Source organism: Malaclemys terrapin, chromosome 7 (assembly GCF_027887155.1).
Source record: "Malaclemys terrapin pileata isolate rMalTer1 chromosome 7, rMalTer1.hap1, whole genome shotgun sequence".
NCBI lineage: Eukaryota > Metazoa > Chordata > Testudines > Emydidae > Malaclemys > Malaclemys terrapin.
Genome location: NC_071511.1, coordinates 24,528,439 through 24,542,557, shown reverse-complemented (window position 1 = coordinate 24,542,557; position 14,119 = coordinate 24,528,439). Strand labels below are relative to the sequence as shown.

The window sequence follows — 14,119 nt, the reverse complement described above, 5'->3', positions numbered from 1 at the left end:
TGAGTTTATAATGCAGTGTAGACATCCCCTGAGTGGCTGGTGGTAAGTAGTAGACTCCTTACACTTAGTCTTTTAAGAACCTAGACCTCAGGAAGCAAACTAAGTATGTCAGTGAGAAACTAGGAGGAAGGACTGAGGGGAAACAGAGAATGGGGGAGGCTGGAGGAGGTCAGAATAAGATGAGCAACAGCAAAGAGTGTATGGAGGGAAGGACTCCTAAGAGGAGCCTCAATTCAACATTCATGGGGTGACATTTTTAAAACTTTGAAAATTTAGTTAATCTTGCTAGGTGACTCAAAAAATCCTGGAGCTTCCAAGGGGCTGGAAGTTTTTTCCAAGTACCACTAACCTCTTCTTGTGGCTGAAGCCATCATCTTTCACCTCACTCTTGGCTAAGATTTTTTGGAAGAAAGGACGCCAACTGTGGAACTTCCTCCCTTTTGTGGCCTGCCAAAGCCTGAGTTTACAGATCTTCAATCATAATATTAGGGGCGCATGTTTTTAATCAGGCGTTGGTTTGACAGGAGGACAGCAATGAGGAAACTCATTACATTTCAGGGTGGTGTGGGGAGAGAATAAAAAGGTTGTCTTGTCTTTTTGTGGGCAAGTACATTTAATGTGGTGGTTGCTTTTAATGTATGTCATGCATGTTGTATGGGTGCATGTAATGATCGCTAAAATAAAATGCAGTAGACCATTCTATGTACTATAAATGCTAGAGGAGAGAAAATTCCTTTACTCCATTTGCAAACTCATATTGGAAATCCACAGGATTTTTGAGTTCCTCTTTCTTTTGAAGGGGTGAAGAATTAATTTTAAAAAGCAATGTTATGTTCTAAATGCATAGACCTATGGAGCTACCTGTATTTTGCATGTTTGTAGTTTATTGATGATTTCCTGAGACTTTAAGTGATGGACTTATCCATGTGAATGGTGCTGAGCATGTAAAGTGCTTTGATGAATTTGAAATCTTTTGGCACTGCATTGATTATTTCTACCATATTTCTGCTGCTTGTGGGAAGATGGCACTCAGATTTACAGCCCAAATGAAAATGCCTTGATTATAATTACACATAACTTGTCTATTGAATATTGCTTTGATTAAAACAAATTTAAATTAGCATAAATTCAAAGCATGTATTGCACAGGGTAGAACATCATCTAAATTTCATATATACTGACCTTTATTTGAAGTTATGCTTGAAATGCCTGTATTACTTTTTTTTTTTTAATCTATTAGTAACTTATTCTGTGAAATCTATAAACATGAGTTTAACTCATTTAGCTGACTATATGAAATCAACACGGCTTCGGCACAAAAAAGCACTAAAAAGACATCTAGCATGATCTGAACTTACTCCTGAGGTATGTGTGTACACACACATATATAGCTAGAGAAACAGAAAAAGCAGGAGTCTTCTAAGGATAGTTTAAAAATCAGCTTAGTTACCAATTCTCATCACCTATGTCAGTCACTCCTTTGAAATTGAATTAACCAATTCATGACACAGGACAGAGGTTATCCAGCCAAAGCTCAAAATAAAGAGGTGTATTCGTGTCTATTAAAACTAATTGAACAAGTTTGTGTGCAATTAAAACAAGGTATGTGTTATGTTGATGGCCTGAAATTTGTCTAGAAATACAACGTTGTCACAACGTGAGATCAAGACGTAAATCCAACTTTCAGATTTTAGCAATTTGAGCTATCAGAAGCTGATGACCTGGTGGAGATTTTCATCTCCCAGAGTCCCCTGATGGATATGTACTCCATCATTGTGGTACACTTCATTGCTAATTTGAATAATGTTGCAGTCTCATAGAAGTGTCCTGACCACAGGATTTGCATTGTGATATAACTGTAGGTTATTCATAGGAAGAGAATTTTTTCTTGTGAGCAGGAGGTTGAAAATTGTTGAGAGTGAAGAAATGGATGAAGAATCTGTAGTGCTTCTTGGACCTTCTGAATATGCAGAGTCCACTGCCTAGGGATGCCTGGATGAGGTTTCATTGTGTAAAGGAAAAGCCATGCTCAGTCTCCCATCTCTTTTTTTCCTTTAAAAAGGAAGACCATAATGTGATAGATTGACATGTCAGTCTAAGCCTCATTTTGACTGAAATCCTAAATTCTAAGTGGTGGCAAAAGGCTTCCTTAGAACATTTTTCTGCTTACTTCATCTTATTTTTAAATATCCATGTTCATTTGAGTAGAGTGGTGTACTAACTTTGTATACCGAATTAGATCATGCTGTATCGTGTTCGATGTCTTTAATACATTTCAATTAAAACAAAACTCACTCTTTGACTTATTTTCCCCCATCTAAATCATCTTTACCTTATTGATTTTATAGCAAAAAATGATTTTTAATATCCCTTCCCTTCTTTAGCCTTCCATATTACAACCCGTCCCAGCCGTATTCATCGGCCTAATCCTGGCTTTCCTGTATTGGTGTTACGGCCCATTGTGGTAGAGAAAGGTACAAGCACTACTGTTCAGTCAATGTATGTTTGTCCCTGTCGCCTGTTTGTGCCATTTTTGTAAAATAGTGCATGGTGAACTGCTCACGGATATTTATTTACCTGAAGCAACCCCTTCATTTAATATGCCGTAGTGGTGATACTGTCCAGCTGAACAATCAACTAATCATTTAACATCTGTGTGGTTTCTTTGTGATATTTCTAACTATGAATTAATTCTAACCTAACCAGTTTTGAGTGTCTCTCTTCTAACTTGGTCTCAGTTTGTCTTTAGCAAAATGGGGCAAATTTTGTGAAATACTGCAGTGACAGGACCTGAAAGAAAACCTAATTACTTAATCAAATATGGAAAATGAAGAGTTTGTCTGTTTAAATTGAAATTCGGTCCTTTATTTCTTATTTGTGGATTTAGAATTTCCTCTCTGGCTTTGAACACTTTTTCACTTTTCTCACTACTGCTGTGAAGAAGGTGGAAAAAGGACAAGATGGGAATAACAAATAGGTGGTGGGTTTGCATTCTTAACTCTAAGCTTGCACTACATTTACAGTGTCTCCCAGTATGTCCTGTGTAAAATACTTGTTACCCTTGATGTAAAATAATAATAAAAATTACCTTGATAGGATCCACTTAAAACTAATATCTCAGATCTGGCTTAAACACACAGAGCAAAGAAGTTAGATTCTGTTTATTGCATAGCATAGGTCTAGCAATACTTTTGCACGAACAATATTATAAGCATCTTAATCCCTCAAAGGTTTAATAGAAGATATAATCCTAGATGCATATTGTAACAAAGTTGGAAATACAACTAATAAAGAGACTCATGGTGACATGCCATTGTGATGACTGCGTCTCTTGGAATTCCTTGTGGTAGGCCAAATATGGTTTAACCCCGTGTCAGGATTTCCCAACAGTAAGGGTTCATGGGAAACATATTAGTGATGTTTATCAACAGGTGCTCAGGATTTATTGGAACCAAGGGGTAAACTGAGTAGTGTAAACTAGAACAAATATGATATTGAATTTTTTTTCTCTCCACACAGAGACAATGGCCTTGGATGCCTCTGATGGCAGCTTTGGTTGCTGTAACAGCTGTGGTGCTGTACCCAGGCCTAACCAGAGCTTCTCCATGAGAACTGTTGTTGAATCCATTCACCGTCCTCCCTTTAGAAGCTGGCATCATTCACATACTGGGGAAAACCAGATTAATTCTCTTCCTTTTTACCTCTTAATACAACAAAGCTCTGCGCGAGAACAGTAGTAGGGTCATTGCTTTAAACTGTATAAAATGTATCTGTCTATAAAGAGGGAATAAAATTATGACTTCATTCTACTGTGAGCAATATTTTTGCTTACAATTTCATGTAATTTTTAAATTAGTATGTTGGGATTCTAAATACTATTATGGTGGCCTAAAGTAGGCTTCTTGGTACCAAATTATTTATAATGGGTAGGTTTGTGGATATTTTACTTTAGAATCTGATTGCCAGATTTAAAAGAAAAACACATTTCTGATTTGGATACCCATGCCAAATAACCTTACAGATACTTGGAAACAGAGGCAGTATGCTCAGTGCCTTTCAGTTTGAAATATTTTTTTACATTAATGTACCATTTTTACTTGCTGCAAGTCACTGAGCTAGTGGGAACAAGACTTAAAATAACTTCTCTTTCCAGGCCTTTTGAAGGAAACAAATATTTTGCTTCAGTAAAGATTCTGTTTTATTAATAATTTTGGGAATAAATACAATTCATTTCCAGCCTTAAAGAAAGAGAGAAGACATTGGATGGCAAACACCTGCCTAGGATATTTTGTGTGCGCGTGTGGGAATGTGTGCTTGTGTGTGTTCTTGAGTGAACTAAGGTATTTCTGGGAGCAAAATCTTGGTCATTTGATGGACATAGTGCAGTGATCCAATTTATATTACCTTTATTTCGAATGTAATTTATTAAATTTCATATATTTAAAGAGACACATTCTTTAAAATCTGAATATTTTCGCACATATCACATTTTAGCAACTTATTTTTTCAGTCATTTAATACTTTCAAAACTGAACTGGAGAAATATTTGTCTATTTAGGTAAGTTTTTATTGAAAACTTCAATATGGGAGGTGCTACAATGCATCTATGGGTAAATGAAAAAATCCAAGATAGGCAAGCTCTTGCCAAGTTAGTCATCTAACTGGTCATGTATGCATCAAGTTAATAAGCTGAGAGTGTTTACTTTTGGTAATTAGAAACTTTTGCATCAACATTACATGACACAATATGCATAATATACCTTCATACATTGACTTTTTGATTGGGTAACCACTGTAGTTAAACAATGAATTAAGTGTTGGCTATAGTTGTCTTGTGCAACTCAACAGTTCAGTTAAAAAAGTTTTATTAAGGTCCTATATAATATACTAAAGGATTGCAAAGTAAAATGAATTCATCTAATGGAAACTTAAGAATAGGAAGATAATCTCAGCGAAGATTTAATTGGCTTTAAAATATTTAATGGCAATCAACAGATATAGTTGAATATTTAAATAGAAGTTTAGCATATAATTTGCCTTGTGAGGTTCTGAGGGTCATTGTCCTTTAATTAAAGGTTCTATCTTAAAATACTTGGGATTTGCTAATGGGAGGATTATTAGATTTATGGAAGAATAAATCCACAAGTGACTTTTAGACTATAATATTGGGTCACCTAGTTAACATTTCATCCTTTTCAGTTGCAGGAAGCCACCCAATCACAAAACACTCATATGCCAGTGGTACTCGGTACCTCTTGTATATAGATTATTGCAAATATTGTTCTGAAATGCTTTACTTCAGAATTACATTTTTTAAAGTAAATAATTGTTTTAAATCTATTTTGTAAAGGTATAATAAGTACAATAGAATTTCTCGAGTACAGATTAAACTATTTGCACTAACACACGTGATGTGCATGATTTAATAAAATAACTTTACTCTACGTATGCATGTTTGAGTTGAATCTCATTTGAAAACCGCACATCTGTGTTAAATTCATTGTGTGCTAGGTATTACTACAATGTTTGCAGCATGTTTGATAATTGAAAAGGTTTTACTTTTCATTTCACATTCACATTGGTTTAAATTTAAATTTAAATCTCTCTCCTGTCCAGGTCTAGTTTGAAGCAGAAAGGGAATGGGAGCACAATGGGTTGGGGTTTGGTTCTGTGGAAAAATCTGGAAGAGAGATTTTTTGTGTGTGTTGGAACTTGGAGGGTGCCTATAATAGGGGTGGAAAGCTAGGGGAAAGGTGGGAGGGTGGTTATGGATAGTGCAGAGAGCCTGGGGCAGCTGTGAAAGGAGTTGATGAGGGTAGTGCAGGAGCTTGAGGCAGTCTCCCTCCTTCTCCCACTAGCTTCTCTAGTTCTGCCCCGTCCCTTTTTAACCATTTTTTCTTCCCCACCGTGCTCCATTCACCTTCCTACCATGACTGCCTCCTCCCTAGCCTCTATGCAGACCTGGTGTCCTCTGAAGAAGAGAGGCAGAGAGGCCACATGAAACCTGAGGATATAGTAGCTCCTGGTGGCCAGATAGCGGAACTGCAAGCAATCCTTTCCACCTTGCAGCCCAGCTAGATTTAGCATGATGGGGCGCCAAACTTGAGTATCCTCTGAGATGCCTGATCATTGGCAGCCCTCATTATTTTCACAGCACTATTTTCTTTACACAAATACAAAAATTGTGTGAGTTTTCAGTAGTCTTCAAAACATGAAACAGCTGACAATGTTAATCTAGCATGTCTATTTAAAATGAGAAAAAAGTCCCTAACTTGGTGCATGTATGCATATTTATATTCACTTTATATACACAGACACTCATAATGTGTATACTTTGCATGGATATGTGTGTTCAGTATATGCATCTGTGTCCAGATATACAATACAGTATTTCCCATAGTACAGTGCTCTTCCTGGGAACTGTTAACTTATGCATGTTCAAAAGATGATCAAGAATAAATTAAGATGCATAGTTCACTCTCCTTTTAGGGAATACCTGGAAGAGGATTGGTTAGTGTCTCGGAATGTTCTGATCTCCAGGGTTTTTACAATAAAAGAGAAAGTGGATAAAAAACTTTTCCAAACACAGCCACCCGACTGAGCACAAACCTGCCTTCCCAGCTGACTGTTACTACATATGTTTACAGAATTATCTATATTACATGCACATTTACAACCCTTTTTTGAATTATGAGGCCTGAGAGTAACTGCTAACTAGCTCTGGGGATTATTACAACAAAAGATTGGGGATTTTTTTTTTTTTTAAACTAACAAATCCCTGATACAATGAGAGCTTGTCAGAAGGTGATGAGCGCCCTCAACTTGCATTGAGGTTAATGATATTAGAGAGGCACTCAGCATCTTGCAGGATTGGTTCCAGAAAACTGTTTCATCAATTACATAGCCCAACTGACACATTAAAAACATGTCTCCTCTAACCACATTATATTACTCCTGTTTTAACATTTTTAGTTTTCTACTGCAGTCCTTATTTGATGCAAAACTTTGACTTCAGTGAGTTTTACCTGTAGAAGGCCTGCAACAGTAGACCTTTGATTCACAACCTAAAGGGGAAGTATAATTAAAAGAAAATACAAGCTTTTTACCTGTACCATGTTTCTGAATTATATTAAAGTTGACCTCTCTTCTGTAATATGGTTGAAGTCTTCTTGTGATCAGATCAGTGAGCTCTTTTTAAACTTGCCAAAGGAAATTATCAGGATAACATTGGTGATAAATGAAGACTGAATTTTATGGAGCAACACAACACTTTGTAGAATTATGTCATAAAGGAAACAAGTAGTCTTATCCCTGAAGAGTCAGCGCCAGATTGATTCCTGCATGGTAGCTGGAGTCAATGTAACTATCCATCTCGACAAGTAAACTTGTGAATCCCAACTTACTTTCTGTCTTCTGACCAAATTTTCTAGAAGTGTCATCCGTAACAACTTTCACTGACCTTCACATATGCATTCTGTCTGGTTCCAGGCACTTTTAAAAAAGCTTGGATCATCAGTGTCACTCGGACAGCTACAATACTTTGTGGGAAAGTGGCATACTTTCTGTAGTAATTTTGGAGTTACAGATATACAGGTTTGTCATTTAAAACATATACACACGCATATGCATGCACACATACTGTGTATGGCTATTTATGCTTTATCTTAATTTACTTTGTCTAAAACTATTTTTTCTATCTTTCTTTATATCAACTCCTCCAAGCACTTTCTCCAGCTTCAAAATCAAAGTATTTTCTTTAAGTAGTTCTCTACCTTCATTTTCATGTAACAAAAGTGGAACTCTTACACTTTAAGGCCAGGAGGGACCATCATAATCGTGTAGTCTGACCTTTTTGGCAGATAACCTGTTTTATTGGCCATCTTTCTCTAAGATTATCCATCTCTCAGTTGTTTTGTCAATTAAGAGAAACTGCTTTGTAGACTTTTAGGGACCTTTACCCCATTCCATACCACCCAAAACAAAAGAAGTGTATCCTTTTGATTTAATGTAATTCAGTTTCAATGACTTTAACCATTTTCTAGTAAAGATGGGTGGGTGTGTATTTATCATTGGGCTGTAGTTACTCTTTGGTATGACTTTTGATATGACTGACTTCAAGTGGTCCTCTTTTAGTCCAGAGAGAGATGGCTGTATAGCTCTGCTCCCATGCTTCTGGAAGCAGGAATATGCAAATTAAGCTCTCCAGCCACCAACCCTGGCCCTTGGGCCAGTTATACCAGTATAGTTAAACCAACATGTAATACTAGTATAACTATCCATATGGAGACATTCAAAAGAATGGCTTTTTTGGTTTAGTGTAAACTCCTTGTGAGGCGACATAAGCTAAACTTAAAAATCAAAACAAAAAAATACCACTCATACCAGAATAAGCATCCACTCAGGGAATTATACTGGTATAGCTATCAGTTTAAATTCGCACTTTAGCTCATAGCAATATAACTTTCCTTTACATATACAAGCCTTTACATATATCTCCAAGTCTTTCTCTAGCCTGTAGAAGAGTCGTATTGCTTGGGACAATGGCTTCTTTAGCTTCACTCTTCCCCAGGAACAGCCTCTGTTGCATTGACCTTTCCCAGAAGCACTGTCTGGTTGGTTTGAAGCATAAGTTCACTAACCTGGCATTTGGCAAGCTGCCAACGGTTGGAGCCTGTGTGCATTGATTCCATAATTAAGCCTGATGTGTTGTCACTCAAAGCCAGTTCCTCTAGTCGTCCTTTCAGCCCACAGGAGCTCTTCCAGCAGGAACCCTTCCAGGATCCTGTACTTGGGTCCATGTAGCATTATGGAGTCTGACAGAACCAGAAACTACATGGATGGGAGGGAATCACATCAGCAGGTCTGTAGGGTCAGTCAGAAGATGCAACAACTGCTTTCTCTCGCCCTCAAACCATCTACCTCAGAATCTGTTTGTGAGACTTACTATTCCCTACAACCCTTACCACATCTAGTTCCTCAAATCCAGCTGACCTTCCCTTACTAGTCCTCTTTCGGTTGTGCTTTCAGGCAGCCCCCAGAACTCTACAGCCCCTCTTGGTGACCTCTTTTACTTTCTCTCATTGGAAATCAGATCACAGCATTAATTCTTACATGTTTGCTAGCCCTAAAGTTTTGTGGTCCTTTCTAGCTATTCCTTAGGACCATCCTCCACTCCCTTGTCAGCTCCTGCTTTGCCCTTTAAATTTTTCCTCCCACTCAATTTTGCACGATTACTTGCAGTTTTGAGAAATTGGCTCTTTTAAAGCACTAAGTATATTACTGGTTGGTATCATATTATGTTTGTACATGAAGAAAATGGTCTTGATCACTTGCATCTAGCCAACCATCCGTTTTTAGTTGAGCAATCAATTCATCTTCATCTGTCAGAATGAGGTCTAATATAGAATTACCCCACTTTGGTTGCAATACTTTTTGTCTTAGAAAGTTCTCTATGATTTTTAGACTTCCAAGGTTGTTTTGTAGCCGGAAACAATTTGCCTATTAATAAAAAAGTTTAAATGTGTTCTTCCCTTAGTTTATTTATAATTATACTTTATACAGTTGCATCTTTTGTACAAATAATAAAGTATCATTAATGTGACAGCATGATAATCCTTTCACCCACATTCATTGCTAGAGCAATGCTTTGATACTTTAGGATGGGTGCAGATGCCCTTCTCTGAATGAAAGTTTGGGCCCAATGTTAGGTGGAATGCAAATATTTAGTTTAGTACCCTGGCATTAACACAGCCTGCACTTAAGTGCTTCAAATTGTTTAATAATCTCACATGCCCAGGATATCTCTCACATCTATCCAAAAGACATTTCCACCAGCACTAGGCCATCTAGTGTGATGCTGGAGCATTGGTTTAGTACTGACTCAGATGGAAGGACACCTAGTGATCACCAACACCTCTTTCTGCAGCATCAAGGTTGTTAATGAAAGTTCTCTCGTCAGGACTGGTAATTGCTTAGCTTTTGTGATCATCTAGGGATGCACTCGGGCTCCAGTCTGTGGCACAATATATTACATGAATCTACAGCTGGCACTCCAACTATCTCCTTTTATTTCTGTTTCTCCCCGAAAAAAAAAAAACTCTAAAACATGAACATAGTTAAAGCATTTCAAAAGTCATGTAACTGACAGGCCTGTTTACTAAAATAATAATTATGTTGAATACAGATGTATGGTGGTTTTTCATGTTTTTTTCTGGTAGCAGAGTCCATGCCTAGCATATATCACTCGCTTCCTCTCAAATCCCTATCTGCCAACACTAGTGCAAAATACCTTTCCTTAGGGCATGGAGGCAAAAACACGTAAATTACATAGATGATTCCCTTTAACATAGATAATACTATACAATGGGGTGGAAGAGAGTAGCATAGCTAACTCATGCTTACTGGCTCCCTATCACCTGATATTCTACCCAGGCTAGCTGTGTATAATGTTAACTAATGGGAAAACCTGTTTCTTCATCTTGTATGCGTCTATTTCTATTGTAGAATATGATTGCAATGTAAGCATAACTGGGGATTTTTCATTCAAAATATTTTTCTATATATATACTAACTAATGGTTCGGGGAGATTGGGGGCAGGGGGCGGGAAATGGTGGTTCTTACAGCTTCATAATGGTTCTTCCTGCACTTGCACATTTGCCTTGGTCAGATATTGCTGTGTGAGCGCTTATCTTCTTTATATAAAACATTGCATCAATGACCTATGTTCCTACTAATTCTATTCTAGTTATCAAAACTTGTAATTGTGTAGTTTTATTTGACAGCTTGTTTACACAATTCATTTCAAAGTTGTAACTCTGTTGTTTCCCCTGGTATGCTGTGAAGTTTCAGTCCCTTCATCATATCCCAGCCAGCTTCTTTCAATTTATTATAGTAATCTCTCTAATCAGTACTTCATGGGGCAAGTCCACCCTCATAATACTCAAATGCAGTTTCTCTGAGCACATTCTTACTCCTGTGTAGAGAGAATTTTAGTAGACTCTAGTGAAGCAGTGTGCTGACTATATATAGCTTCTCTCAAATCTAGAGATGGGTGGTAGTAAACTAAGCCCTGGTCTACACTACAGGGTTAGGTCGAATTTAGCCGTGTTAGGTCGATTTTATAATGAATGCGTCTACACAAGCAACCCCGTTCCGTCGACCTAAAGGGCTCTTAAAATCGATTTCTGTACTCCTCCCCAGCGAGGGGAGTAGCACTAAAATCGACCTTGCTGGGTCGAATTTGGGGTAGTGCAGATGCAAATCAACATTATTGGTCTCCGGGAGCTATCCCAGAGTGCTCCAATGTGACAGCTCTGGACAGCACTTTCAACTCCGATGCACTAGCCAGGTACACCGGAAAAGCCCCGGGAACTTTTGAATTTCATTTCCTGTTTGGTCAGCGTGGCAAGCTCAGCAGCACAGGTGACCATGCAGTCCCCCCAGAATCGCAAACGAGCTCCAGCATGGAGCGAACGGGAGACACTGGATCTGATTGCTGTATAGGGAGAAGAATCTGTGCAGGCAGAACTCTGATCAAAAAGAAGAAATGCTAATATATATGCCAAAATCGCACAGGGCATGATGGACAGAGGCTACAACAGGGACACACAGTAGTGCCGCATGAAAGTCAAGGAGCTCAGGCAAGCCGACCAAAAGACAAAGGAGGCAAACAGTCACTCTGGGTCAGAGCCCCATACATGCCGCTTCTATGATCAGCTGCATGGCATTCTAGTGGGGGGACCCTACCACTATCCCACCACTGTCCATGGACACCTGCAAGGGGGGAGTCTCCGGCAACAGGGAGGAGGATTTTGTGGAGGAGGAGGAGAATGTGCAGCAGGCAAGCAGTGAATCCGTTCTCTCCGGCAGCCAGGACCTTTTCATCACCCCGGAGCCAATACCCTCTCAAGACGAGATCCCCAACCCTCAAGGCAGAGAAGGCCCCTTTGGTGAGTGCACATTTGTAACTACAGTACAGGGTTTAAAAGCAATAGTGTTTAATGTTTGATTTGCCCTGAAGACTTGGGATGCATTTGCGTCCAGTACAGCTACTGGAAAAGTCTGTTAACATGTCTGGGGATGGAGCGGGAATCCTCCAAGGACATCTTCATGAAGCTCTCCTGGAGGTACTCTGAAAGCCTTTGCAGAAGGTTTCTGGAGAGGGCTGCCTTATTTCGCCCTCCACGATAGGACACTTTACCTCGCCAAGCCAGTAGCAAGTAGTCTGGAATCATTGCGGCACAAAGCATGGCAGCGAATGGTCCTGGGTTTTGGTTGCATTTAAGCAACATTCGGTCTATATCTTTCTGTGTTAGCCTCAGGAGAATATCATTCATGGTCACCTGGTTGAAATAGGGGAATTTTTGTAAGGGAACAGTAAAAGGACCCTGTTCATGCTGGGCTGTTTGTGCTTGGCTAAAAGGGGTCGTCCCTGAGAATAGCCACGCAGCAGGGGAAGGGGTGAAGGGATCTTCCCAAATAGCCACACAAAGAGGTGAGGAGGAAGTATGTGCTGCACATCCACCCGAAAACCGTATCCCCTCATTTTAAATGGCAAACCCAACTGGCATTGCTTGCTATGGGAAAGGAGGGTGCTGCAGTTTGAAAACATTCCAGGTTATGAACGCATTAGAAGGCAAACCCACGTACCCTTTGGCTTACCATGGTTGCCTGGAAACCGAATTCTATTGCCCAGCCATGTGTGATGTGTCACCATACCGGCAGGCGCTCAATATAAAAGGCAAAATGCGACCTTGTACCTAAAGCACACGTGCTGTCTGCTGTGAATTGCTTGATTCACTGTGAAAGAGTCTCCCTTTTGTTCTCAGAAATGTATCCTCTTAAATTTTACTCTCCTTTTTTATCCCCTCACAGGTGCAAATGTTTCTATGCTCCCTCTATCATCTCCGTCCCTGAGGTTATCACAGATTAGAAGGTAAAAAAAATGCACTCGCGATGACATGTTTTCCGAGCTCATGCAGTCCTCCTGCACTGATAGGGCACAGCTGAATGCATGGAGGCATTCAGTGGCAGAGACCAGGGAAAGCATTAAGTGAGTGTGATGAGCAGAGGCAGGAGGCAATGTTGAGGCTAATGGGGGAGCAAACGGACATGCTCAGGAATCTGGTGGAGCTGCAGGAAAGCCAACAAGAGCACAGACCGCTGCTGCATCCACTGTACAACCGCCTGTCCTCCTCCCCAAGTTCCATATTCTCCTCACCCAGATGCCCAAGAACGCAGGGGTTGGGGGGGGGAGAGGAGGCTCCGGACACCCAGCCACTGCAGTCCAGAGGATGGCCCAAGCAACAGAAGGCTGTCATTCAAACAGTTTTGATTTGTAGTGTGGCTACAATAAGCAATGTGGCCTTGTCCTTTCCTCACCCCCCACCCCACCCTACCCCACCCAGGATAACTTATGAGTTATCTCCCTTTTTTTTTAATTAATAAAGAAAGAATGCCTGGTTTCAAATGATTGTCTGCAGTTGCTTTCACGGATGGAGGGAGAGAGGGGAGAGTGATGAGTGACATGTACCCAAAACCACCTGTGACAATGTTTTTGCCCCATCCGGCATTGGGAGCTTAACCCATAATTCCAATGGGCAGCGGAGACTGCAGGGACTGTGGGATAGCTTCCCACAGTGCACCCCTCCGTGAGTCGATGCTAGCCACTGTAGTGAGAACGCACTCCGCCAACTTAATGCGCTTAGTGGGGACGTACACAATCGACTGTATAAAATCGATTTCTAAAAATCAACTTCTATAAAATGGACCTAATTTTGTAGTGTATACATACCCTAAGCTTGTTAAAATCTGATTCCTGTTGCTTGGCTCACGTGAAATAAACTGATGTCAGTTCAATCACAATTCCTACTTACCCTTGTTAGCAGCCTCAGCAGAGGAACCAACACCTTAAAAAAACCAAAACTCTGAAACTTTTCAAAGCTGAAAGTGTGCCTCTGAGATGACTGTTTGGTGAGCACTCCATAATTTTCACAGGTGCATAGGGTCTTGCATCTACGCAGAATACGTATTTATCAGCAAAATCGTCATTATTTGCTGTCCTCAGAGAGGCAGAGAGATTAAATCTAGCAGATGTTTATCTGATGCAGATTGCACTAA

The 14,119-nt window shown here is 39.7% G+C and overlaps 1 protein-coding gene across 24 annotated transcripts in view; it reads left to right on the top strand.

The window, feature by feature from the left end:
- The window catches only part of SLMAP (sarcolemma associated protein), a 152,478-nt gene extending 147,034 nt beyond the window's left edge, over window positions 1–5,444 (top strand). For 14 of the 24 annotated variants that reach the window (XM_054036230.1, XM_054036239.1, XM_054036255.1 and 11 more), the window contains one exon: window positions 3,520–5,444. In XM_054036230.1, the coding sequence (XP_053892205.1) occupies window positions 3,520–3,609 (90 nt within the window). In that variant the 3' untranslated portion in view covers window positions 3,610–5,444. Of the gene's footprint in view, window positions 1–2,384; window positions 2,475–3,519 lie in introns of all 24 variants that reach the window. The other 10 variants (XM_054036251.1, XM_054036250.1, XM_054036240.1 and 7 more) reach the window with 1 other exon arrangement.
- The last annotated feature ends 8,675 nt before the right edge of the window (window positions 5,445–14,119 follow it).